General features: G+C 44.7%; 1 protein-coding gene and 1 non-coding gene across 2 annotated transcripts in view; both read left to right on the top strand.

Annotated features, from left to right (window-relative positions):
* Window positions 1–2,687: 2,687 nt before the first annotated feature.
* The window catches only part of CHRNB3 (cholinergic receptor nicotinic beta 3 subunit), a 37,292-nt gene continuing 13,873 nt past the window's right edge, over window positions 2,688–26,106 (top strand). Inside the window, exons 1-3 of the mRNA XM_075557215.1 lie at window positions 2,688–2,736; window positions 9,925–10,076; window positions 11,379–11,423. Coding sequence (XP_075413330.1) covers window positions 2,688–2,736; window positions 9,925–10,076; window positions 11,379–11,423 — 246 coding nt within the window. The remainder of the gene's footprint in view (window positions 2,737–9,924; window positions 10,077–11,378; window positions 11,424–26,106) is intronic.
* LOC142455772 (U1 spliceosomal RNA) lies at window positions 25,787–25,950 on the top strand. The gene has a single exon (XR_012785905.1). It is a non-coding gene; the product is annotated as a U1 spliceosomal RNA (small nuclear RNA).

Genomic DNA, 26,106 nt, shown 5'->3' with positions numbered 1-26,106 from the left:
ATGATGCAACACAATTTCTATATGTACAATAATTCAGTGACACCAAGCACATTCCTCAAGTCCTGTAACCATTCTTGTCCACCACCCCCCACCCTCCACCCCGTTGAATTGTCCCTCTTCCATTAATACAAACTCACTGAGCTCTCCGATCCCCATCTCATCCTCTGAGATGCCGTTGTCAATTTGATCCCAGATAGATAGTTCTTACAAGAGCATAATGCTCAAGGCAGACATTCCTTATCCATTAAGCTAGATTGTTGTTTGGTTTAGGGAAGGTTTCACTGGATATTTCTAATAGTTTTATTGACACATTTAATCGTTCAATCACATTAAGATTTGGGCAATCATCACCACAACCAATTTCAGAACATTTTCTTGTTCCTCATACTCATGCTTGTTAGCTCCCCATCTCCCCCAACCATGCCCCTAGTCAATTATCAATCCACTTACTGCCTCTATATAAATCTATGTATCCTGGATTTCATAGACAGAAAATCATACAAAGCACAAACAAGAAGCAAATGAACTCAAAAGCCAACAGCAATGACTAGGCAGGACGAAGAAAAATCTCAATTAAAAAGAAAGCAAAAATATTGAACACTGAAATAACTTTCAAATGAGTCAAAGGGAGATTTTTTAGTTTAAGATTTAAAGATTAGCATCTCAGGGTAATAGCTTTGGGGAGGGGGGTGGTCAGGGCCAGTCATGCTGACTCCCACATGTCAAAGGATGTGGAATGTGCGACTAATTGTCTCCACGGACAGCTGTCTGTTTGTCCATGAGAGCAGACAGAAGAACTGACCGGTGCCCAGCAAGCGTTACCGAATCTATAGACAAATGCCGCTCAAAGGGGGAGAATGGATGTAGAACAGAAATCCCATTCATTAATTTAGTAAAAAGAAAGAAGTGGGCTATTTCCCACATACATGGCTAATTTACTTCTGACACAGCTGTAAGTTCAAAAGCAGGTTTGGAATGTAACTCAGATGATTACATAATCAGTGCTTCACCCCTGCCTTTCTCCCCTTGATGCATGTGACTGACTGGGGGAATTCAGGAGGAGAAGCACACGGCTCCATCCTCCAGTGATCATGGACCAGTGAAGGAGATAGGCTACAATTTGAAAAAAAAAAAAAAAAACAACCAGGAGAGATAGCATGAGAAGTTCTAGGGGGTGAGGGCCCTGCTTGTACTGAGAGGCCTGAGAGGTGGGTCACGAAACAGGGATTCTGAGCATACCAAACCAAACAACTCACTGCCGTTGACTTGATTCCAACTCAAAGTGACCCAGCAGGACATAGTAGAACTGCCCGTGTGGATTTCTGAGACTAACTCTTCACAAGAGTAGAAACCCTAATCTTTCCACAACAGTGTGGCTGGTGGTTTCAAACTGCTGACCTTGTGGTTAGCTGCCCAGTACATAAAACACTATGCCCCCAAGAGAGGCTTAATGAGATCCCACCAAGACCTTACATAACTGATGCTAAAGGTGAGTTCACCTGTGCGCTGGGAGAGTTTGCTCTCTCCATCCCCATCCAGGTTCCTCTGTACACTCCTTGCTCCCCGCTTTAGTTAACCAATAGTGAGCAGCCACTGTCAAGTCGGTCCTGACCTCTGGACGTCCAAGTAGAACTGTGCTCGATAGCTTTCCCTGACCTCTGGGCGTCCGAGTAGAACTGTGCTCCATAGCTTTCCCTGGCTGGTCTTTCAGAAGCAGATCACCAGGCCTTTCTTCTGAGGCACCCAACCTCTGATGTTTGGGTTAGCACAAGAGTCTGTGAACTGCTTTCAGCACCTGGGGAGTCCTTTATTTAGCCATCTTACACATTCATTCACTCACTCACTGTCATCGAGTCAAATGGGACTCATAATACTGGCAGGACAGAGTAGAACTGCCCCTGCGGGTTTCTGAGACGAATTCTTTCTGGGAATAGAAAGCCTCACCTTCCTCCCTCAGAGCAGCTGGTGGTTTCAAACTGTTGACCTTGCAGTTAGCAGCCCAAGATGAAAGCCACTGCACCACCAGGACTCCATGGATGTATCTGGCAGGTGACACAAAGGAAGGGTGGTCTGATCAGTGTCCCCAATTTCATAAGCAATAAAATTATGACTAGAATCCTCTCGAACAGGAAATCCATAGAGCTGGGAAGGCCTGGGGGGAACAGAGAAGCTGCCCCAGCATGGAAAGCCTGGCGAATCTTTAGACAAGGAACTCATAGACATGCCGTGCTGCTTTAGCTCGGAGCCCGGGGTGAAAAGATACGAGTGCATGGTCACGTGCGTGCGAAACCTCTTGCTAGCTTCCCTGATGAGTGCTATAAAGCACATCTTTCTCCTCCTCGACACGGGCTTCCAACCAAACGGAGCTTCCTGTGAGTTGTCCCTCTCCTGCCCCGAGTTTCTCTGTGAGCGTACAAATGAATAAGTCAGGAGTTAGGACCCAGAGGTATTTTTTCAGACTTATACAGTCTGACAGCTGACTAGCAATCAGTGAAGTGTACTTTAAACAGCATCACACTGATGTGAGGCGGCTGGGGAGAGTATTTTATTCTGATCCAGGTGTCGGCTTTCGCCTGGGTTCCGTGTTGGAGTCTCCACCCCGGGCGCTTTTGGACTGAAAACCCCACTCCCCCGTGGAAATGCACAGCAGTTGGGAAGGAAGAAAGTCTCTTGCTAAAACTGACACCATGAGGCTGCCAGCGTTGATGTGGGCGCTCGCAGTCCTCGGAGCCTCCGGTAAGTTCAAGCCTCACTAACCCCCAAGTGCAATTGCGGAGCGATTTAAGCCAGGGAGGCAGGGCCCAGGTGTTAGTTGTGCTAGCCTTGGAAAATGACGCAGGTAGGTATCTTCCAGGTAACTTTTCCAATGTGGACCGTGGAGTCGTTCTGGGGAATCTGTGTCTTGCTAGAGGAACCTCGTCCATGCTGGCCATCGTGCTTCCGCTCTCCTTGTGTCATTTGTTTTGAATGGTCTTTCGCTTGCTTGTCAGGAAAAGACAGGCGCAGGGGACACATTGCTGGCTGCCCTGGCGCTCCCAGGAGAATTGTTCAAGTCTTTGGCACAGAAATGCACCCGATCAACATTTGTGTATCATTATCTGCTAATAATCACATTATCTGTGTGTAGATATTTCATTGTGCCCAATATGTGCTGAAGCCCTGTATAAGTGCTTCAACGCGTGCTACCCATCGCAAAAATAATATCCAGCGTCTCTGCAGAGTGGCACCCAAGGAATGTATATATTTCTATCCTTTTTTATCCTTTTTTCTATCCACTCTATGTCTTTGGAAAGAATTAATCTGCACCATTCTTTGCTCAGGGAAACCATCCCTCTGGCTCACAAGAGTAGTGAGCACACCCTCCTGGCTCCAGGGCTCATTGTCCTCTAAGCACAATAACAGTTGAGTAAGCACATCTGAGTTGGAGGGGAGCCTGGTCCTAGCTCTCCATTGTGGAGGCTGCAGGATTGTGTGGCGAGGCCCGCTGAGCTGCCAAGGATCCGAAATAAATCTAACAGCCTGCTACAAAGCTCCCAGCTGTGAACATTCCAGATCCATTGGAATCTATTAATATTTTCTGCTTTGACCACTTTTCCTAGGTTCTTTAGGCTTAGAACCCACTGGAAGGAATATAGCTTTGTTTCAGTACATATAAATATCAGTGTACACACAGTTGGTGTTTTTTCTACTTATTTCCCACAATAAAACGTGTGCCCATTCAATGCTTTTCGCATGCACAATCCCCCAGTGGCATTGATGATGCTTTTCGTGGTATATGCAACCGCCACCATTACCCTTTGCCAAAGGATTCCACCACTGTGATCAGAAACTCAGCTCCCAATAGCAATGACGTCCTCACTCCCCCTCCCCCAACCTCTGTGAGCAACTAATAAACGTTGGTGTCTCTCTAGCTCTCGATTCTAGATGTTTCAGAGAAGTGGGGCCACACGGTGTTTGTCCTTTTTATGGGCTAGCAGTAGGTTGCAATAGGTTAATTTCACTCGGCAGAATGCATTGTCAGTTGATGCACGTGGTAGCATGTATCAGGGCCCCAATGCTCTGGATGGCTCAGGAACCTTCCTCTGTGCACCTTTACTTCTCCGTGCGCTTGCTGGTGAATGTGTGAGTTGTGTCCACCCTTCGGTTACTGTGGACAGTTGGGCAGTGGCCCAAGGAGCCATTGGTGTGCATGCTTCAGTGTGCATTTCTGCTTTCAAGATTTTATCCGGGGGGGGGGGTTGTCTATGCCAAGGATTGGGATGGTTGAGTCCTAGAAATGAATTCTACACTTAATGTTTCGAAGAACTACCAGCTCTTTTTCCACAGCCGCTGGGCTGGGCTAGAGAATACTACCTTTTGGTTACACAAAACTACCTTGTTCAAATGACAAGGAGCAGCATTTTGAGATTTCTGCTTTGGTGGAAAGGGCAGTCATATAGGACAGTAGCTAGGTGACATCTTTTATACCGCCCACTTGAACGTGAATTCTTGTGGCTGCTACCAGGAAGCAGGGACTAGACCTAATCACGCTCCCACCATTGTTACCATATGAAGGCTTACATGTATTTACTCAGTGGCATCTCAATAAATATTTACTAGCCATGGTTCTAGTATTGGGGATGCGAGTCGGAACAAAACAATGTCATTTTAATAAGCATGCAGGCTAGTAAGACTTCATTAGACACTTATTATTGGATTCCACACCAGTGTTGACAAGGCCGGCTCTTGGGGTCGACAGAAGAGGCTTCTATGTGTGTAGTATGTTTTTCGGGCAGAGGGTGATAACAGAAGGCAAAAACCAAAGTCTATCAAAGTGTCGAAACCAAAGGTATAAGGACATCTCTGAGAACCATGCTTGCCAAGGCTTGAACTGTTTCAATTTCTTCTTTACTCTCTTGGTTAAGGATAGACTCTGGCATTCAATGCCTTTTGAAAATCCATAAGCCATCATGGAAAGTTTCGTCTATTAAGTTTTGTCCGTCTTAATGAGTTTGTCAAGATTTTGCTAAAGGGGGGTGTTGCTGAGGGGGTGGAGAGAAAGCAGGGGATGCTGAGGGCCTGCTGGGAGAAGACTTAACTAAGAAAGGGAGAGAGACCCAAAGGTCAAGTCGGACTTAAAAAAATGGCTTGGTGTTTGTTTTTCTCAAGCTGGTCTAAGCACCTTATTCAAAACCCTTACATTTCTACTGACTGGATTTGAGAGAGTACTAGCTCCTTAGGTGGAGTCCTCTTTAATTTCTTCATAGTTTTTGATGTTAGCTGAGTCTAGCCTGACCCCCCCACCTCGCAATGACTCTATCCCCCAAACTCCATGATGGGTTGGAATCAGACCATTGTGGTCACCTGATGGTTTCAGGTTCATTGCTGTTTGTTTGTTGGAGTGGGGATGGGGGTGGGGGTGGGAGCAGAATTGCTGAGTCATAAGGCTGTCCTTGACTGATGGGCAAAGCAGTTTACCAGGCCAATATCCTCAGTCCATCTGGAAGCTCCGCTAATTGAACTGGGTCTCCACGATTCTACCAGAGACACCCTCTCCCCTCTGAGAGCTTTCCCTGAATGCTTTCTCCATCCCCACAGGTGGCATTCAGGAGTGGAGGGAGGTGCCTCCATCCAGGACACATCTTAAACTTTGGCTCTCGTTTGTCTCTTGGGTACAGTAAAGACCGGCATTGATAGACTGCTTTTGGTATTTATTTCATGGACACCAAGATCCTAGAAGCACAGGGCAGGCAAGCTGCAGGGGGCCTTTAAATCCATGCCCTCGCTATGTTGACTGGGAGAAGCGAAATGCCTTGTTTTAAGACTACACAGCTGGGAGCCAGGGCCAGAATTTACGTCCCTAAATCTGAGTCCAGGGCCTCTCAATGTTAAATAAATATTGGTTTGAGCCTCATTCTACGGAGTGTTGAGTTTGGCAAAAGGTTCCAGGTTCTGAGCCAAGAGCTGGCTTTCTCCTGGAACACGCTCCCAGCCCAAGCCCCACGTGGAAGCAGCAGACAGACCTGCTAGAGCGCAGCTCTCTGTCTCCCTTCAGTAGTCCCTTCTTGCTCTCCCCCGTCAGAAATTTTCTCCCTCTTGCCCTCGCCCCCTACCTATGGCCTATGTGGTCCCAAAGGAAATATTTTGACCACGAAAGATGAGACAAAGATTGAGGGAGAAAAAGGAAGGGGGGAAAAAGGGAAGCAATGAGGTTCCTTTTTTTTTTTTTTTTAAACAAAAATACTGTTTTCAGAAGCCCTGGGTGGGTTCATGATGAGAGGGAATCAACTTGGCGGTACTGGATTTGGGGGTTATAGTTCTTTGAGGCCACAAGATGACCTGTGACTTCTACAATGGTCTCCCTATTACCACATAAAATTTGTGTCAACAATTCATGATTATTGTTTTGTTATTGCTTTCTTAGCATTATATTTTCCAAAATGTTTTATAGTCAATTACCTACAAGACTGACATTCTAAAACCATGTCACAAATAATATGTATTTGGTCGCAGAGAGACACTCAAGTGTGGTGTTGGTGCTGCCCTGTGATCTTCCTGGTAGCTCCCTCTGCTGTAGTTGACACCTGCACTGTGATCACTCTCCTTGGAGGATCCAAGAATCCAATAATCTGCTTATTTTTTAAAACAAAGAAATTTGGAAATCCTGAGTATATCTGTGATCTTCCACCCACTAGAGCCAAAGCCTTTGGCCAATGGGCCCCTATGACTTTCTGTTCATTTATACATGCATTCATTCAAAAATGTCATCAAGTACTTATGGAAGCCTTGGCTTCAGAGAATCAGCTGTGAGAAGTGCGTTAGTCTGGGTACATTAGAGAAACAAACCCACAGAAACTCATATGTGTAAAAGAGTTTTATGTAAAGGGTAAGTGCGCATCAAGAAAACATCCCAACCCAGCGCTGCCCAAGCCCACAAGTCCAACATTAACCCATATGTCCGACACCAATCCACAAAGTCCTCCTCAATCTCACAAAACACGCAATGATGCTGACTGCAGGAGGAAAGCCAAATCAGTGAACGTGTAAGCATTAACTACTGGCAGGGGTCTGCACACGTCTGCTCCAGCACCCAGGGCTGCATTGGGGTAGGTCTATGTGGCTTCTCCTCAGGGATGTCTTGCAGGAAGTAAGCCTTACCAGCTGAAGCAGGGAACTGGCTAAGGCAGCTGCACCCTGGTCCGACCATCAGAAAGCAAGAAACCCGACGACTTGAAAGGTGAGGCTCATGAAGCCTTTTATCCCTCCGCCCTTCAATTATCCCCACATGTGCTTATTGGCCAGGTTGGCACAATAAACTTTAAGTAACTCAAGCATCTGCCCTCTTTGTGATGCTCTAGGTTAAAAGGACAAATCACGATCATTTCCAGGCCCACCCTTTAATGACCATGACTTCATCTTCTGTCTCAGGAAGGTGTGGGGAGCTTGAAGAGTACACTTTAGGCTCCTTTTTTTGCCCCCTTGGGAAGTAGAATTGTGGGAGTACATTTATTTGGGTCAGAAAAGGTTTTTGGTTTTTCTTCATTGATGCAATCAGAAAGCTCACCCAGCATTGGAGTCTTGTTATCCAGTGCAGCTACGACAGCACCACAGCGTGGAGGTCTGTCCCACAACGGAAGCTGGCACCAAGGGAGTCAGGTTTTGGGGGACCAGAGGAGGTAATGGGAGCTATGGGCGCTGGGGTGGATTGTAAAGGAAGCTAAGAGCTGCCGTGGCGAGGGGGGAAGAGAGGAGTCGAGGATGACTTCTGGACCTCAGCCTGAGCAAGTGAACACCTCTCTTCCTCTGAGAAGCTTCAGGGGACTCCAATTCCCTCGCTCTCCTTACATTTCCTGAAAATCGAGGCCCTGGCAACCGCCCGGCTGACCTGCCCCCCAGTGCAGCTCTGGCTGGCAGACCCAAGTGTGAGAGTGGTTAATAAAAAAGGCACAAAAGTCAGGTTCTTCCTCTACCTCACATTTCCAAGTGTTTCTAGAGTGGAAGAGAAAAGGGTGCGGCCGAGCACTCAGGCCATCTCCATCCCCACCTGTGCCGCCTGCTGCTGTGCACCCACACAGGCTGTGCCTCCTCTAATTGCCCCACCAGGGGGAAGATGCCTTGATGAAAAGGCGTGGATAAAGTTGAGTGTGTGCTATTGTGAAATGCTCTCTGGACTCTTGGAGATAAAGATGTAGGCGGATGTCTTGCCTGTGGCCATTGCCCTACATGTGCTTCTCAGTGGGAAAAGAAAAGTTTTTCAGGGGAAAGCATTCGATGCAGACTGAGTTGCTACAGAAAATGAACAATGTGTCGACTGTACAAGAGGGAGCCCTGGTGGTGTAATGGGTTAGGTGTTGGGCTACTAACCACAAGGTCAGCAGTTTAAAACCACCAGCCACTCCACAGGGAACAGATGAGGCTTTCTACTCCCGTAAAAATTTACAGCCTGGGAAACCCACAGCAGCAGTTCTAGCCTGTCCTGCAGGGTCCCTATGAATCAGCGCCAACACAACGGCGGTGGCTTTGGGATTGGATGAGGAGAGGATGATGTCAGCATTGGCTCGATGGCCGTGAGTTTGGTTTTGGTGGGTTGAATTGTGGCTCCCCATAAGATACAGCTATACCTAACCCTCTGTGATTGTGACTTTATTTGGAAGAGGGTCTTTGCAGATGTAATTAAGGATCTCAAGATGAAATCACCCTGGATTATCAGGGTGGGCCCCAAACCCAATGCCGACTCTCAGTGACCCTCAAGGACAGGATAGAACTGCCTCTGTGGGTTTCTGAGACTGTAACTCTTTCTTTTTTAAAAATCATTTTACTGGGGGCTCGTACAGTTCTTATCGCCATCTGTTGTGGTTTTGAATAAAAGACAGTCACTATAATGTCTTGATCATTTAGAAGAGTCTTTATTCGGTTATACCAAGCCTTCTAGAATCTAAAAGCAATTCTTTGATTGCAGTCCCAAGTCCACATCTCAGTTCATCTGTAAGGCTGAAAAACCCATTTATCACCTGTCTAGGGTTCAAGCAAGCATGAACAGAAGCAGAAAGCAAAATTAATGGATTAATTGTAACTTCAAGAAGAGTAAGCATGTGTTACAAGGTGCATTTCTTATCATAAAAGAAACATTACCAAAATTGATTTTAACATCCTGGTTACCATCACAAAATTACATATATTGTCACATTCTGGTTATCATAACAAGATTACTGCACCATTCAGATCACAACATCCAAGGGACCAGTACTGAATCAGATCAAACAATATATCTTCAGCTACATTGAAGAATAGTCAAAACTAACTGTAGTGTCCAGAACCTGGGAACGTGAGAGTTCATTCTAAAATGAATCCCCAGCAGAGACTTTCCCAGGAGGGGAGGGAGAATGGGCAGGTCAGCTAGCAGTCAACTTTCTGAGATGGGAGGGAGGAACGGGCAAGTCACTTAGCAGTTTACAAAAACGGAGTTTCTTTTGCTAGTCAGCCTGGAATCCCTACATCCACCTGTTGTGAGATGTCACTCTTTATCAGAGCAAAAAGCTGCATCTCTCTCCCTCTGAGCAGCTGGTGGTTTCGAACTGCTGACCTTTCAGTTCACACCCCAACTCAAAATTCATTAAGCCACCAGAAGAGACAATAGAGGAGGGAAGACAGGGAAAAGTGACTTGTTTAAACATGAAGGCAGAGATGGGATTTATGCAGCCACAAATCAAAGGTCACCCAGAAGCTGGACAAGGCGATGAAAGGTTTTCTCCCAGAGGCCCCCGGGGGAGCACAGTGCTGCCAGCATGCAGGTTTCCAACTTCCAGAGCTGTGAGAAAGCACACTTGTTCTTACGGCAGCTACAGGGAACCTCTGCAGGCCGTTTGGCCATCTGTGAAGACCATCATGTGCTAGACCGGTCTTCGTGTTTCTCCATTAATTCAGGTTCTCTTGTGATTCTTATAGAAGCTTCTGAACTCCCTTCCATAGCTGAACATGAAGATGCCCTCCTCAGACACTTATTCCAAGATTATCAGAAATGGGCTCGCCCAGTCTTAAATTCGAACGACACCATCAAAGTGCGTTTTGGATTGAAAATATCTCAGCTGGTAGATGTGGTGAGTAACACTTGGCATTCCGTACAAAAGAGCCTGCGTCCCTGAGCCTGTAAGATTTTACCTCGTTTTCTCTGCCCGGGTCTGCCTTTTGCGATCACAAAATGAATTTTCTCCTGTATATGAAATCCAGGAAAGATTAATCTAAGAGGATTACTGGCTTATTGGGGGCATGTCAGGGGAGGTTTGGCGACATGGGGGGTGAGGGGGGGTATTAATGTCAATGAGAACAAGAAGGAAGAACAAGTCCTAGAACTGATTATGGTGGTGATAGTGCAACTCTTCTTAATGCATTGGAATTATGCAATGGTATGATGTGTGAATTATAGGTCAATAAAATTATTAAAAAGTGTAACCAATTTTCTGTCAGAGAAAATCAGTCTCAAGAAGCCAGTGAAATGACCTAAGGGAGGAATGGGAAGTGTCCTGGAGGTACATGTGCTGTGGGACTTTTTCTCTGGGGGTGGAGGCGGTGGCTCGATGGGATTGTCCTGTGTGTCTGTGGAGCAGCAGGGCGGGGAGTGTGAGAGAAGGCAGGGCCGATGAAGTGTGGGAAGGAGCAGGCAGGGTCGCCTGGCCTGTCAGTAGAGGTGACAGAGACTCAGAGGCCAGTCCCTGGGGCTCCTCTGCCAGGGCACCCCATCCCCTTCCTGAAGCTCCTCACACACTTTCCCTTGCCCGCACCCACACCTGACCATTGTCAGCTGGGTTTCCACTTCTGCCACAATTGTGTTCCTGGGGACATCCGTAAGCATCGATCCCCAAACACTGCAAAATCCTCCTGCTATGGCCCCCAAAGCCTAGACTAAAACTCCAACCAGGAGCCTTTGTGCCATTACAACTCCTGGTGCCTCGTGTGTCCCCAGCAGAACGGTCTCTGTGGGGCAGTGGTTCTCAATCTTCCTCATGCCGCGACTGTTTCATACAGTTCCTCACGGTGTGGTGACCTCAACATAGCATTATTTTCATGGTTACTTCTTCACTGTCATTTTGCTGCTGTTATGAAATGAGCGACCCCTGTGAAAGGGTCGTGGGACCCCCAAAGCAGTCACGCCCCACAGGTTGAGAACCACTGGGTTAGACCCGGCTGTCCTTGCACTCGCTTAAGTTGAGAATCATTTCACTCTTGGAGCATCTCAAAGGCAACAGTAAGAGAGGCCTTTCCAAACAATAATAAAAGGTTCAGTTTCCATCTTATTATTATCCTGGTGAAAACCCAAGTAGCCTAGCTACAACTTCTCCACGGCTACTACGCATCTGCTTCGTGGCACCATTTACAATCCCTTTCTCACTGTCCTGTTTTAGGATGAAAAGAATCAGCTGATGACGACAAATGTGTGGCTCAAACAGGTACGTCACAAAAGACTCCATCTGCCACCTGGTGCTTTCATGGCTTTTTGCTTGTTTGCTTAGGGAGGCTCCCATTTGGGGTGAACCTGAAATAATGGCTTGTTTTTCAGAGTCTCAGAGGGGAGACAGTTAAGCTTGTGGCTGCTCATCAAAAGCCCTGTGGTTTGAACCCGCTATTGGCTCTGAGGAAGAAAGGCCTGGCAATCCGCTCCTGTGCAGACAAGCCCATGCCAACTCATAGCGACCCCACAGCAACCCGACAGGCCCGGGGAGAACAGCGCCTGTGAGTTGCTGAGACTGGAGTGCATTATGGGAATAGAAAGCCCGTCTTTCTGCCACAGAGCAGCTGCTGGTTTCAACCGCTGACCATGCAGTTGGCAGCCGGAAGAGTAACCACTACGCTACCAGAGCTTCTTGGGCTCAGGCAGCACAGTGGCAGTTCTTCTCTCTCCTGTGGGGTCCTGAGGAGGCACAGTCAACGCCAGGACACCCCACAACTGCAGCAGCATGCTCTCAGAGAGAGATGTGGAATGGTCTGTTAATTCTCACCCTTTCTGGGGCAGTTGCTCTTGGGCGTAGAACTGTGCCAGGTGGGCAGGGATGGAGCGGGAAGAGTGACTCTGCCAGTGAGGTCTGGGCAGAGTCTGGGGGCTCCTTAGGAAAGGAGTGGGGGAGGTTCCAAGATCCAGCTTTTTCCATTTGAGGTTTGGTAATTGGATGAGAAATCGGGGCTATTCAATTCTGCCTAGTCTCCCCACCACTGTCCCTCCTAGGCAGTATCCACCTCTCTTGCTTCCCATTGCTCACTGGGAAGAACAGATGAAAAGTCTACGCAAGCTCGGTAAGCGAAGCCCAAACCCAAGTAATGTGTAAAAGGTTTCCGACATACCTGGAAATCCATTTGAAAGTATTGCCCAGACCTCTGCCTAGGTGTTTGCTTGTAGAAAGACCATAGCCAGTCTCCTATGAGCCATGAAAAGAGTTTGTCTGCCGAATTGTTTTTTTAGAGTTTTCAAAATTACATTTTAAATGTTTCCTTTCAAGACTCATGAAAAAAAAAAAATATAGACACGTCCCTGATAGTGGTGCTATGGTTGCTCATCGGGCTGCTAACGGCAAAGTCAGCAGTTTGAAACCACCACCAGCTGTGTGGGAGCAAGACTGGGCTTTCTGCTCCCAAAGAGAGTTACAGTCTCCGAAACCTACAGCCGCACTAAGAGTCGGCGTTCACTCGATGACTCTGTCTCTCTGTGTTTTGTTTACAAGAGAAGTTTGGGGTGAATCTCTCCTGCAGGTATGTCTGCTGTCCTTTGCAATCATTTATTGCTTTAACGAACACCCAGAATTTTGCCCCTGGGCGGGTTCTGACTTCAACCAGCAGAAGGAAACACCGCACAATCCTTCCCTATACTCACAGTTGTTAGATTAAGTCCATTTTTGCAGATTGGTCAGCCCATCTCATTCAAGGACTTCCTCTTTTTCACTGGCCTTCAACTTTACTAAGCCTGATGCTCTTCTCCAGGGTATGGTCTCTCCTGATAACATGTCTAAAGTAGGTGAGACCAGGTCTCGCCATCCTCGCCTCTAAGGAGCATTCTGACGGCACATTTACTGAGACAAGTGTGTTTGTCCTTTGGACCGTTCATGGTACTTTCAGTATTCTTTGCCAACACTTAATTCAAATGCATCCATTTTCTGCAGTCCTCCTTATTCAATGTCCAAATTTTACAGGTCTTTGTGGTGATTGAAAATACCAGGACTTAGGTCAAGTTCATCCTAGTCCTCAAAGTGGTACCCTTGTTCTTCAAAACTTTAAAGAGGTTTTGTACTGTAGATTTGCCTGAGACAATACTTTGATTTCTTGACTGCTGCTTCCATGAGCATTGGATTGTAGATCCAAGCAAAATGAAATTCTTGACAACTTCAATCTTTTCTCTATTTATCATGATGTTGTTTATGGGTCTAATGGTGAGGTTCTTCATTTTCTTTACATTGATTTGTAAGCTGTGCTGAAGGCTGCAATCCTTGATCTTGATGAGCAAGTCCTTCAAGCCCTCTTCACTTTCAGCAAGCCAGGTTGTGTCATCTGTATACCACATCGCGGGTTGTTAATAAACCTTCCTCCAGTCCTGAAGCCACATTCTTCTTCATATAATTCCGCTTCTCAGAGTAGTTGCTTGGTATCTAGAGTGAGTAAGAATGATGAAAGGATACAGCCCTGATGGACACCTTTCCTGACCCTAACTACGAAGTCATCCCTTCCCATGTTTGCGAGACTGCCTCTTGGCCCATGTACAGGTTCTGCACGAGCACAATGAAGTTTTCTGGAATTCCTAGTTTTCTCAATGTTATCCATAGTTTATTATGATCCACATGGCCAAATGATTTTGCATCGCCCATAAAACACAAAAATATCATTTTTCTGGCATTTTCTGCTTTCAGCCAAAGTCTATCTTTTGTCAGCAATAATATCCATCTTCTGAATTGGGCTTGAATTTCTGGCAACTCCTATTGATGTACTACTTCATGGCTGTTGAATTATCTTCAGCAAAATTTTATTTGTATGTGATATTAATGATTGTGTTAGGCTGATTTTTCTAAAGAAATAGAGCCAGTGACGTTCATGTATGTGTAAGGAAAATTTCATATCAAGAAAGCAGCCCAGCCCAGTCCAAATCAAGACCAGCGTCTGGTGCTAACTGGAGCCCTCTTCAGATTTACACAACTGCTAGCGGATGAAGCAGGAAGGCCAAATGGGAAGCTGTAAGCTCACAGGCCAGTGAACGTAGAGCCATGTGGATCCAGCAGGAACATGGCAGGTGCCACAGTGTGCATGGTTTGCAGGCTGCATGGGCTCTCAACCCCAGAGCCAGACACACAATTCAGGCCAGCAGGAAGGGGAAGAGGGACCAGAGAGAAGGTCTCAGCATCTCTCTCTTTAAAAGGCCACACCCCCAGAGAAGCATCACCAAGCTACAACCTGATGGACATGTTCACCTCCACCCCTACCTCCACACAGGTAATAACAAGTTGACATAAAATCTTCCATCACAATGATATGGCCCTATAATTTCTGCATTCCGTTGAATCACCTTTCTTTGCAATGGGCACACAAATGGTTCTTTCCAGTCAGTTGGTCAGTTGTTTTCCAAATTTCTTGGCATAGATTAGTGAATGCTTCCAGTACTTCATCAGCTTGTTGAAACAGTTCAACTGGTATTCCAACAATTCCTAGATCCTTGGTTTTTGACAATGTCTTCAGTGCAGCTTGGACACCTTCCCCCAATGTCATTAGTTCTTGATGACATACTACTTTTGAAGATGGTTGAATGTTGACATTTTGCCCATAGAACCCTTCAAGACAGCAATCTTCATGGTGGAGATATCTTAAATATCCCAATTAACATATATACACAATACTCCTTTTCATATTGAAATAAGCTATTTATTTAGCTTGGGTAGACCTTGTTCCATTCTTCATGAGAAATAGTTTATAAAGAACCAAAAGAAAAGAAACAGAAAAGAAATGCCCTTTGTTCAATTTGTGTCATCATTTTCCCCCCTCCAAAACCTTTGGTAGATTTAGGTTATATATTTCTTATTACTTTCTACTCCTCTAGTTCTCTGATTGATAGAACTGTCAGCACATGAAATGAACCTGCATAATTTTTAACTTTTTATTGTACATTAGGTGATGCTTTATAGAACATTATAGTTTTACATTCAACAATTCGTAGACATTCTGATCCAACTCAGCACTGTAATCTCCTCGGTGCACCTTTGCTTACTCCACTCCCTCCCTGTGGTTCCCATTTCCATTCCTCCTTCTTTCTTAACTCTCTTAACTTTGTCTTTGGGCGAATGCTGCCCTGTTCATCTTACATGGTTGATATTCTAATGCGGAGGTGAGTTTCCGTTCTAGACCTGAACGTTAAAGGCCATTTTCTACAGGTCCTATCAGGCTTTCCCTGACCAGTAAACCTGGTCTCTGATGATTTTGTTTCATGTTTCCCTCCCACTCTAACAAGGACCTTCGAAAGAGAGCTTCTTTGGAGCAATTGGTAGTGGTGGCTGGGCACCCTCTAGATTCTTTTGGTCTCAGGACTGTAGACTGATGTTTGCGTGGTCATTGAGTTCATTGTTTAGTGTGTGTTTCAATTTTTTTCCTGCATTATACTTTGCTTACAACTAAAAATTTCTAGAAGAAACAAATAAGCTGGAACTAGAAATATACAAATATGACTTAAATAAGCATAACTTGCTATTTATGTAGTTTATTCCTCAGTGACTTATCCCATATTTGAAATGTAAAAACTGTGGAATCCAGAAGTTATTTAAATGAATAAAAATGAGTAAGAAGTTCTGCATTTGAAAGTACAGGGGAGAGAAGGTCTCAGATTTTTCTCTCAACCTGTAATTAGGCTAAAGGTATTAACAAAAATGAAGCCAACAGAAATCCTCTCTGTCTCTGTCACACACACACACCACATCTTTCCTTAACTGTATCTTGATATAAAGTTCATATTAATACATCTTATAATACAGCAATGGTCCAAGGGTCCATGGCCTTTGCTGTCGAGGCAGCAGTTGCTTTCCACCCCGCTTGCAATGTGGAAAGCAGTGGGTCATTTCCAGCCAGAGAGCAAAGCTAGAGCCGGAGGGGTACAACCACAGGCTGCTTGCGTCTTAGCGACAGCTGTGGCAGTGACTTCCAACCATCTGTGCTACCAGGATTATAATCACTTGCTGAATATGGAATTAAACCCTAAAAATCACCAACACTCAATGCTGGATTACCCAGTAAACAAAGCAAACACGGGTTGAATTTTTCTTATTTGCTAGTCTATAGTGAACAATTTCCTCTCTTTACCACCACATTGAAGATTCTGTTTCTAGGAATGCTGGCATCTGTCTCTCTCCCAACCCCACAGCACCTTCTTATAGAATCAATGCCTCTTGTCAGATGCATGGTCCCTGACAGGGTGGATTAACCAGTAAGCAAGATAAGCATGGGTTTATATGAGCTTACTTACTAATCTGCTGTGAGCAGTTTCCCATGTTGTTCATCACATGTTTACTGGGTAATCCATCTCTGTCAACACCCAAAACATCATGGGAAATCTGTAGGAGTACAGCAAGTGGAAAGAAATCTGGAAAAGTCGACCCGCTGACTCAGGTTCCCAATGAATAGAAAAGGGAGTAACAACCTTTCGTTCCATTGAGTTGCCAAGGGTTGTCATGGCTCTGATCTCCTTTAAGCCTCTCAACCACCTGGATTGTGAAAGGACTATCAGTACCTCTGTTTTACAGAGGTCATGAACCAAGTCTAGTAGCTCAGACGGCTGACATCTGGGTCACCTCGCTCCCAGTTCACACCCTTTCTGTCACATGCAGCTGCCCCCTTACTGACCACCAGAACCATAAGGGGAGCCAAAGAACGAGAAATGGCACAGCAGCCATAGAACCATAGAATCTATTGTCAGTGTGAGACTCAGTCACACAGATTGGGTGTGGCCCGGGAAATGACACAAAGGGTATTAGTAAATAGTGCTATGTTTTGGCACAAATGATATCGGAGAAAAGGGGAAAGATGAGTTCTATGGCATGGTTGATGGTTACTGAAGTCTGTCTGAAAAAGAAAACATTTAGACTCAGTCGTGATGTTACTTTTTGTGGGTTTGTGGTATATGTGATATATACACACATATATTTCATCGAAGATGCTAAGGACCATATATATCTACATAGAGATTTGTGTTTCAATATTATTCCTATGTATAATTTAGAAACATTAATTGTGTTCACATACTGCTATTCTTTTTTTTCCAGCTCAAAAGATAAAAGAAAAGAAATGAGTGGAAAAAACAAGATGATGTTGATGTTAAAAAATTGTGATTGCTGTTTTATGTTGATTTTAATTTCAGAAATGTTAATAAGAATATCTACTGTTTATTTGAGCATTTACTAAGTACTGGGCACTATGCTGGATAGATTAGCTCATTTAATTCTCACAGTCATCTTAACTGATAGGTACTATTTTAAAAAAATAATTTTATTGGGGGCTCTTACAGCTCTTATCACAATCTATACATACATCCATTGTGACAAGCACATTTTTACATTTGTTGCCATCACCATTTTCAAAACTTTTTCTTTCTAATTGATCCCTTGGTATCAGTTCATTTCCCCCCTCCCCAACTCCCTCATGAACATTGATAATTTATTAATTATTATTTTTTCATTTCTTACACTGACCAATATTTCCCTGCACTACTTTTCTTTTGTTAGTCCCCCTGGGAGGGTGTTATATGTAGATCATTGTGATCAGTTCCCCCTTTCTCCCCTCTCCTTCCCCTTCCGGTATCGCTACTCTCAATATTGGTCCTGAGGGGTTTATCTGTACTGGATTCCGTGTGTTTCCAGCTCTTATCTGTACACGTGTACATACTCTGGTCAAGCCGGATTTGTAAAATAGAATTGGGGTCACGATAGTGGGGGGAGGAAGCATTAAAGAACTAGAGGAAAGTTGTGTGTTTCATTGGTGCTATACTGCACCCTGAATGGCTCGTCTCCTCTCTGCCACCCTCTTTAAAGGGATGCCCAATTGTCTACAGAGGGGCTTTGGGTCTCCACTCTGCACTCCCCCTCATTCACATTGATATGATTTTTTTTTCTGGGTCTTTGATGTCAGATACCTGATACCATCAACCCCTCATGATCACACAGGTTGGTGTGCTTCTTCCATGTGGGTTTTGTTGCTTCTCAGCTAGATGGCCCCTTGTTTATCCTCAAGACTATAAGACCCCAGATGTGATATCCTTTGATAGCTGGGCACCATCAGCTTTCTTCACCACATTTGCTTATGCACCTGCTTTGTCTTCAGGGATCATGCCGGGATAGTGAGCATCACAGAATGCTGGGTTATTAGAACAAAGTGTTCTTGCATTGAGGGAGTACTCGAGTAGAGGCCCAATGTCCATCTGCTACCTTACTACTTAAACATATAAATATATGTACAAAGATCTATTTTTATAGGTGCTATTATTATTTCCAATTTGCAGATGAAAATCTGAGGGTTTGAGAACTCACATAACTTATCCAAGTTATATACTATTAAGCAAAGTCTGGAATACATATTTAAAAGACCATTCCCTTTGGAGGGTGCTGGAAAAAGGTGTCATTTCTCTTTTCAGAGATGTCCCTGTCGAGTCCAATCTCCAATTCTGTCTTTATTCTGAAACCTCTGGGATTTCTCAGTCTATAAATATGGAGGAGTGATATAAGGCTTCAGAGAGCTGGTTGGTCTAGAAGAGGGGTCAGCAAGCTTTTGCAAACAAATAAAACCACCATTATCTGAATTATATCCTTTAAATTAAGTGAGGCTAGTTAAATTTTTTATTTTACTTCAGAGCCAAGTGTACGTACCAAAAGAGTCCCATACAGCTTTAGAGCCGCAGTTTGTCTACCGTGACCTACAAAGATACTTAGAAGAGACTGAGTTGGATTCACACCAAGGACCATTCATTCCAGAGTTTATTGAGAGTCTACTAACTTCCAGACACTTTGCTTTGGTAAATCTTGGATATGCAGAGTAAGACACAGCTTCTGCCTCCAGGGGAGAGGACGTGGTGGTAGTGGTGAAGAAGCAATTACTGCGATGTGATGAGCACCATAAAAGGAGCATCAATGAGGGCGATGAATGGACAGATGTGCTTTACACAATTGAGGTATGTATGGATTGTGATCAGAGTTGTATGAGCCCCTAATAAAACAATTTTTAAGAAGTATCAATGAGTATGAGATACAGTGAGCATATAACAATGACAAGAAGGGAGGGAAAACACCAAAATAGAGGAGATATTTAAGTTGGGTCTTTACAAAAAACCCAAAAACTTATTAGGGGTTCTTACATCTCTTATCACAATCCATACATTCCTCCAACGTGTCAAGCACATTTGCCACCATCATCATTTTCAAAGCATTCTCCCTGATATCAACTCCCCATTTCTTCCCACTCCCTCCCCCAACCATCCTACCTCATGAACCCTTGATAAGTTATAGATTATTTTTTACATATCTTACATCATTCTCCGTGGCCCCTCACTCACTTTTCTGTTATTTTCCCCCCTGGGAGGGAGTTCTAGATTGATCCTTGTGATCGATTCCCCCTTTCTCCCCCCACCCTCCCTTAATCCTCCTGGTATCTCTACTCTCCTTGTTGGTCCTGAGGGGTTTATCTATCCTGGTCCCTGTGTTTCGGGCTCTTACCTGTAGCAGTGTGCATGCGCTGGTCTAAGCCGAGTTGTAAGGTAGAATTGAAGTCATGATAGTGGGGGGAAGGAATCAACAAAAAGCTAGAGGAAAGTTGTGTGTTTCATCAGTGCTATACTGCACCCTGACTGGCTCATCTCCTCCCTGAGATCCCTCTGTGAGGGGATGTTCAATTGTCTGCAGATGGGCTTTGGGTCTCCACTCCATGCCTGTCCTCCCCTTTTGGGTATGGGTTTATTCTGGGTCTTAGCAAGATAAACAGAAGTCGACCAAGTCAAAGAGGTACAGAAATTGCAAACTCTTTGTATGGTATTCCTAGTGACATGACTTCCAGAAAGTTCTCACCCAGCAAGCCTACTAGGAACTCTTCAGTCATCATAAAGATTAAAATACTTAATTCCTTCTCTTTTACCTTTCTCTTTCAAACATTGAAAAAATGCTCTTTAAATTCATAACACTGAAAAATAAAACTCTAAATACTTGAAACACAAGAATGTTCCATGGTAGCATATACAACTGAGAGGCTTTGCTTTTTATTTCCCAGTTCCCTTGTCCTCTTGCCCCTAGTTCTCTTTGGGTGTCTGTAAGCATGCCTCTTCTAGCCTCTGAAGCCAAATCTTATTAAACACAAGACTTCGTTAAGCACAGACCCAGTGACATCCAGAGAGGCTTCTATATGGAGCTGTCTTTTGTTTTGCAAGCTCTTTTGTCTTCCTCCTTCACACGACCAGAGAATAATCAAAACCCAATACACCATGAATATATCATTAGCATTGACTCGCTAAGACTGCACAAGAAAGTGCTTAATGCCCTAGTCCCTTAGGTTCTGCACGGTCACCTCCAAGGTTAGGAAAATTGCATCATCGCAAGCACCTTCATGGAAATGGAAAATGAAACTGATCTGCTTTCAGTGACACAAAGGTTGGGCCCCTGGATGCTTTGCTATCTGATGGAAAATCACTATGACAGCTGCTCCCCAAACCACCCACGCACTCAGCCAGCATTTACTAAGGCCCTGCTGTGTGTCAGAAACTATGCAAATGCTGGGCTGCAAATGCCAACAGGACAGCAAGCAAACCAGGTGCCCCAGGCATCACTGTTGCTGAGACAGAGTTTGTTGTCCTAGCCCCATGGCGAATCTGAGGAGGATAAAGTTGCCCAAATATCTGACAAGGTCAACACTTATAGTAGGGTAGTTCACTGGAGACAGTGTGGGAATTGCGCCCGATCTGACCCAACCACACCTGGGCGAAACACTCGGTGTGCAACAGAACAGCAAGGGGAGCAGGGCAACATAGTCCCCAGGGACCACCAAAAATAGACTTTGGGGATAGAGTGTGGCACCCCATCAGACTTGACTGGAAAAATACGCCTAAAGGTCAACAAACAGACCTAGAACTATTTATAGGCTTTTTTTTTAAAACAATTTATTGGGGCTCATACAATTCTTTTCACAGTTCATGCATATACATACATCAATTGTATAAAGCACATCTGTACAGTCTTTGCCCTAATCATTTTTTTCTCTTTTCTTCTTTTACATTTTATTAGGGACTCATACAACTCTTACCACAATCCATACATATACATACATCAATTGTATAAAGCACATCCATACATTCCCTGCCCCAATCATTCTCAAGGCATTTGCTCTCCACTTAAGCCCCTTGCATCAGGTCCTCTTTTTTTTTTCCCCTCCCTCCCCATTCCCCCCTCCCTCATATGCCCTTGGTAATTTATACATCGTTGTTTTGTCCTATCTTGCCCTATCCGGAGTCTCCCTTCCCCACTTCTCTGCTGTCCCTCTCCCAGGGAAGAGGTCACATGTGGATCCTTGTAATCAGTTCCCCCTTTCCAAACCACTCACCCTCCACTCTACCAGCATCGTCCCTCACACCCTTGGATAGGCTTTTCTTTTTTGTTGTTGTTTTGTTGCTTTGTTTTGCTCTGTCTTGTTTTTGTGGTTATTATTGTCTCTGCTGTGTATCCAGATAAGATAGGCTGGATAAACAATCCAGAGGAGAAAACAATAGGACTGGAGGTTCCAGGGGTACATGGGAGAGGAGGAGGTGGGGGGAAAAGAAGTAGATGTTAACAAACCCAGGCACTAGGGAACAACAAGTGATCTAAAATCTATTGTGAGTAGGGTATAGGAAGCCTAGTAGGGTTTGATCAAAGGCAAAGTAACCTAGAGGAATTACTGAAACCCAAATGAAGGCTGAACACGATAGTGGGACAAGAGGAAAGTGAAAGGAAATGGGGGAAAGAAGTAGGAGACAAAAGGCATTTATAGAGGTCTAAATACAGGCATGAACATATGTAAATATATTTATATATGATGATTGGGAAATAGATCTATGTGCATATATTTATAGGTTTAGTATTAAGATAGCAGATGGATATTGGGCCTCCACTCAAGTACTCCCTCAATGCAAGAAGACTTTGTTCTATTAAACTAGCATCCGTGATGCTTACCTTCCCCACACAATTGCTGAAGACAAAGAGGGTGCATGGACAAGCCTGTTGAAGAAAGCTGCTGGTGCCCAGCTATCAAAAGATATAGTACTGGGGTCTTAAAGGCTTGAAGGTAAACAAATGGTCATGTAGCTCAGAAGCAACAAAGCCCACATGGAAGAAGCACACCAGGCTGTGTGATCATGAGGTGTCGATAGGATCAGCTATCAGGCATCAAAGGAAAAATTCATATTGCGAATGAGGGGGGAGTGCAGAGTGGAGATACAAAGTCCATCTGTAGGCAACTGGACATCCCCTTACAGAAGGGTCACAGGGAGGAGATGAGCCAGTCAGGGTGCAGCATAGCACCAATGAAAAATACAACTCTCCTATAGTTCTTTAATGCTTCCTCCCTCCCGTTATCATAATCCTAATTCTACCTTATAAAAACCGTACATGCTAGACCTGAGCATATCCACTGGTACAGAGAAGAGCTGGAAACACAGAGAATCTAGGACAGATAAACCCCTCAGGACCAATAATGAAAGTAGTGATACCAGAAGAGAAAGGGGAAAGAGAGGGGAGAAAGAGGAAAACAATCACAATGATGAACATATAACCCCCTCCCTGGTGGATGGACAACAGAAAAGTGGGTGAAGGGAGACATCGGTTAGTGTGAAACATGGAAAAAAATTTTTATAAATTATTGAGGTTTCGTGAGGGAGGGGAGGAATGAGGAGCTGATACCAAGGGCTCAATTAGAAAGAAAATGTATGGAAAATGATGATGGCAACAAATGTACAAATGTGCCTGATACCATGGATGGCTGTATGGAATGTAATCATTGTATGAGCCCCCAAAAAGATTTTAAAAGGGTTGTTTTCCCAATAGCTGAGTCCCATTTTAAATTTTTTTAAAAGTTCATCAAACATAATGGAGGCTTCATAGAACAGAACCGTGGAGTTCATCTGTAAGGGGAAATATATAAGAGACAAACTGGATCACTGATGACATAGTGGTAAAGTGTTGGGCTGCTAACTGCAAGGTCAGCCGTTAGAAACCAACAGCCACTCCACAGCAGAAAGATGAAACTTTGTGCTCCCGGAAAGATTTACCGTCTTAGGAACCCACAGAGGCAGTCAACTCTGTCTTCTGGGGTCACTGTGAGTCACAATCAACTCGATCAATAGCAATGAGAAGGAATAAGCCTGCTCTGAAAGAGATGGGGTAGAGCCTGAAAAACCAGAGGACAATCTAAAATTTGAATTTTCAACCATAACTTAGAAATAGAAGTTCATGGAGATGGACCTCCACACACCATCTTATTTCCCTTCCCACTCTACAGTCTATCTGACCCAACAAGGGAGCTGCTCAGTGTAACTGTCTTAGTCAAACTGACCATGAGTAATAATTGAGAAGCGAGCCGTGAGAGCATAGTGGTTACAAGTCGGCCTGCTAACTGCAAGATCAGCAGTTTGAAACCGCCAGCCGCTCCTCAGGAGAAAGACTAGCCTTTCTATTCCCCTAGAGTTACAGTCGCACAACTCGCAGTTCTACCCTGTCCAAGAGGGTCACTATGAGAGGACATTGACTTGATGGCAGTGACTGTGGTTCTTTTGAGGTGTCAGAGTTGAGCCAAATGAGTAAGGGTCAAAACTTGGCTGAATCATTTAACCTCTCTCGCCGTCACCTAGCAAAATAGGTGATGGGAGTGAGTCCACAGTATTGTTAGGTAGTTAGATGAAGATGTCGTAAGATTAAAAGGGAACTTTAACTTGGTTTCAGGAGTTCACATAGCACCTTAAGATACCTGGTCACAGGGATGACCCAGAGAATGCAAATTAAGGCAATCAATAGGAGTATTTTTGTCTTTATCTTAAACTGAGAAGCTCCAGTAGCTCTCTCAGGTAAGCCTTAGACCACTAACTGCAAGTTCAGTGATTCAAACCCACCAGCTACTTGGAGGGAGAAGGAGGGAGCTATTTAGAGTTACAATCACAGAGCCCCAAAGAAATGGTATGAGTCGGAATTGACTCAGTGGCAATGGGTTTGTTTGTTTAATATTAAACTAAGATTAAATAGAAGAATTCCCCTTTAGTTAGAAGTTATAAAATTTGAGTTTAACCGCTTCTCCATGCTACTGGAGTATACCGCTCTTGAGCTGGGGACTGTCAGACCCTGTCATCTGGCTGACTGTAGTGACCTGCCTTGCTGTTTGTTGCCTGTGCCTGGATAACCTGAATTGCTCTACAGAGGACTATCCAGCGACCCTCAGGACTTGCAGGACTGCCAGTGTACTAGCTGTCTCGTGGAAGTGAGTTGCACTGAGCCATTTGTACTGCTTTATAGATTAATTAACTGTTTATTTCTTATGTTTTCTACCTCTATAAATATATATAAAATCATTAAAAAAATTTGAGTTTAAGTGAAATTTAGTTTGGAGGTTGTGGGACTAACTGGACATTTATGAGTGATGCTTCAAATCATCATCTTAAGACAATTTAGAGATAACATGTATGGTATACATACAAGGAGACCTGGTGGGTATGCATTGGGCTGCTAACTACCAGGTCAGCAGTTCGAAACCACTAGCTGCTCTTCAGGAAGAAGAAAAGGAAAGAAAACTCACCGGGGGCTGTTCTCCCTAGTCCTTGGGGCTTCTACATGGGCATTGACTAGATGGCAGTGAGGCTGTCTCTTTATTTGATTTACCATGTGGTACAAGGATCCCTGGTGGCATAGTAGGTTATGTATTGAATCGCTAACCACAAGATCATCAGTTCAAAACCACTAACTGATGTACCAGAGAAAGTTGAGGCTTTCTGCTCCACAGAGATTTAGAATCTTGGAAACCCACAGAGGTAGGACTACTCTACCCTATAAGATTGCTATGAGTCAGAATCAACTCGGTGGCAGTGAGTTTATATATGATATGGATTTGGAATTGCTCTTTTCAGAATTAAGAAGCGGAGAAGTGGAGCATTTTCCCGTTTTTCTGTCACATAGGAACTTTGGCTCTGATCCATCTCCTGCAATAGCAACCATCAAAGGAAGAGCTGCTTTGGAGTGCAGCCAATGTTTGCCAAGAGCTTTGGGAGGCTTGGCTAGAACATGCTATACAAACACGAGATATTATTTCTAATCTCTTACTCTAAGAAAGAAGGTCAAGGAAGCTAGCCTCCAGATGCCCCGGGGTTCAGAGTGAGCAGGAGAGCGCTCAGAAAACCTCCCAGGTCCTTAGCAAACCAGCCTGGAGTTTGTCAGTGAGCATCTCTGGATGGATTGCACCATGCAGCTGCCACAGTCGTCCTGGGCTGGGCTCAGCCAGCCTGCTGGGACACACTCACCCTGGAGCAAAGTTCACTGCATGGGCCGTCAGGAAGGACACTCTCTTCCTGCTCTGGGTCACTAGGTGCGACAAGGAATGTCCCTCCCGATCCCACAAGGGAATGGGACCACGGAAGCAAGGTGACTCTGGTAGGAGGTGCAGCGAGTAAGGGAAATCCAGGAGTGGAACTCAGGTCTTTGACTCGAACTCATTGCTCTTTCTCCGTGGGGTACCACGAAGGTCCAACCACCTTTTAGTCTTTTCTGGCCAAATACAGCCTGAATATACTCTTAAAAAAAAAAAAGTCATCATACTTACCTGGCAGGGGAGATACCATGATCACGAAGGTGGTTTTCCCAGGGTGAGGCTTATCCATTGCACTCCAGATGTGCTGACCCCTGCGATTTCCCCAAATGTGGGAAACTCGACTGCATAATTTGTGGTAGTGGGGGACTGCGTTCGTGCTCTCCCCTAAAAAAAAAAAGTCATTGAGTCCATTGTGACTCATTGCCACATGAAGTATCAAGTATCAGAGTAGAAAGCGCTCCCCAGGCTTTCAGTGACTGCTTTCTCACAACTAGATCCACAGGCTTTTCTAAGGAACCTCTGGGTAGACTCGAAGCTCCAACC

Source organism: Tenrec ecaudatus, chromosome 8 (assembly GCF_050624435.1).
Source record: "Tenrec ecaudatus isolate mTenEca1 chromosome 8, mTenEca1.hap1, whole genome shotgun sequence".
Lineage (NCBI taxonomy): Eukaryota > Metazoa > Chordata > Mammalia > Afrosoricida > Tenrecidae > Tenrec > Tenrec ecaudatus.
This window is presented reverse-complemented; position numbering and strand designations above follow the sequence as displayed.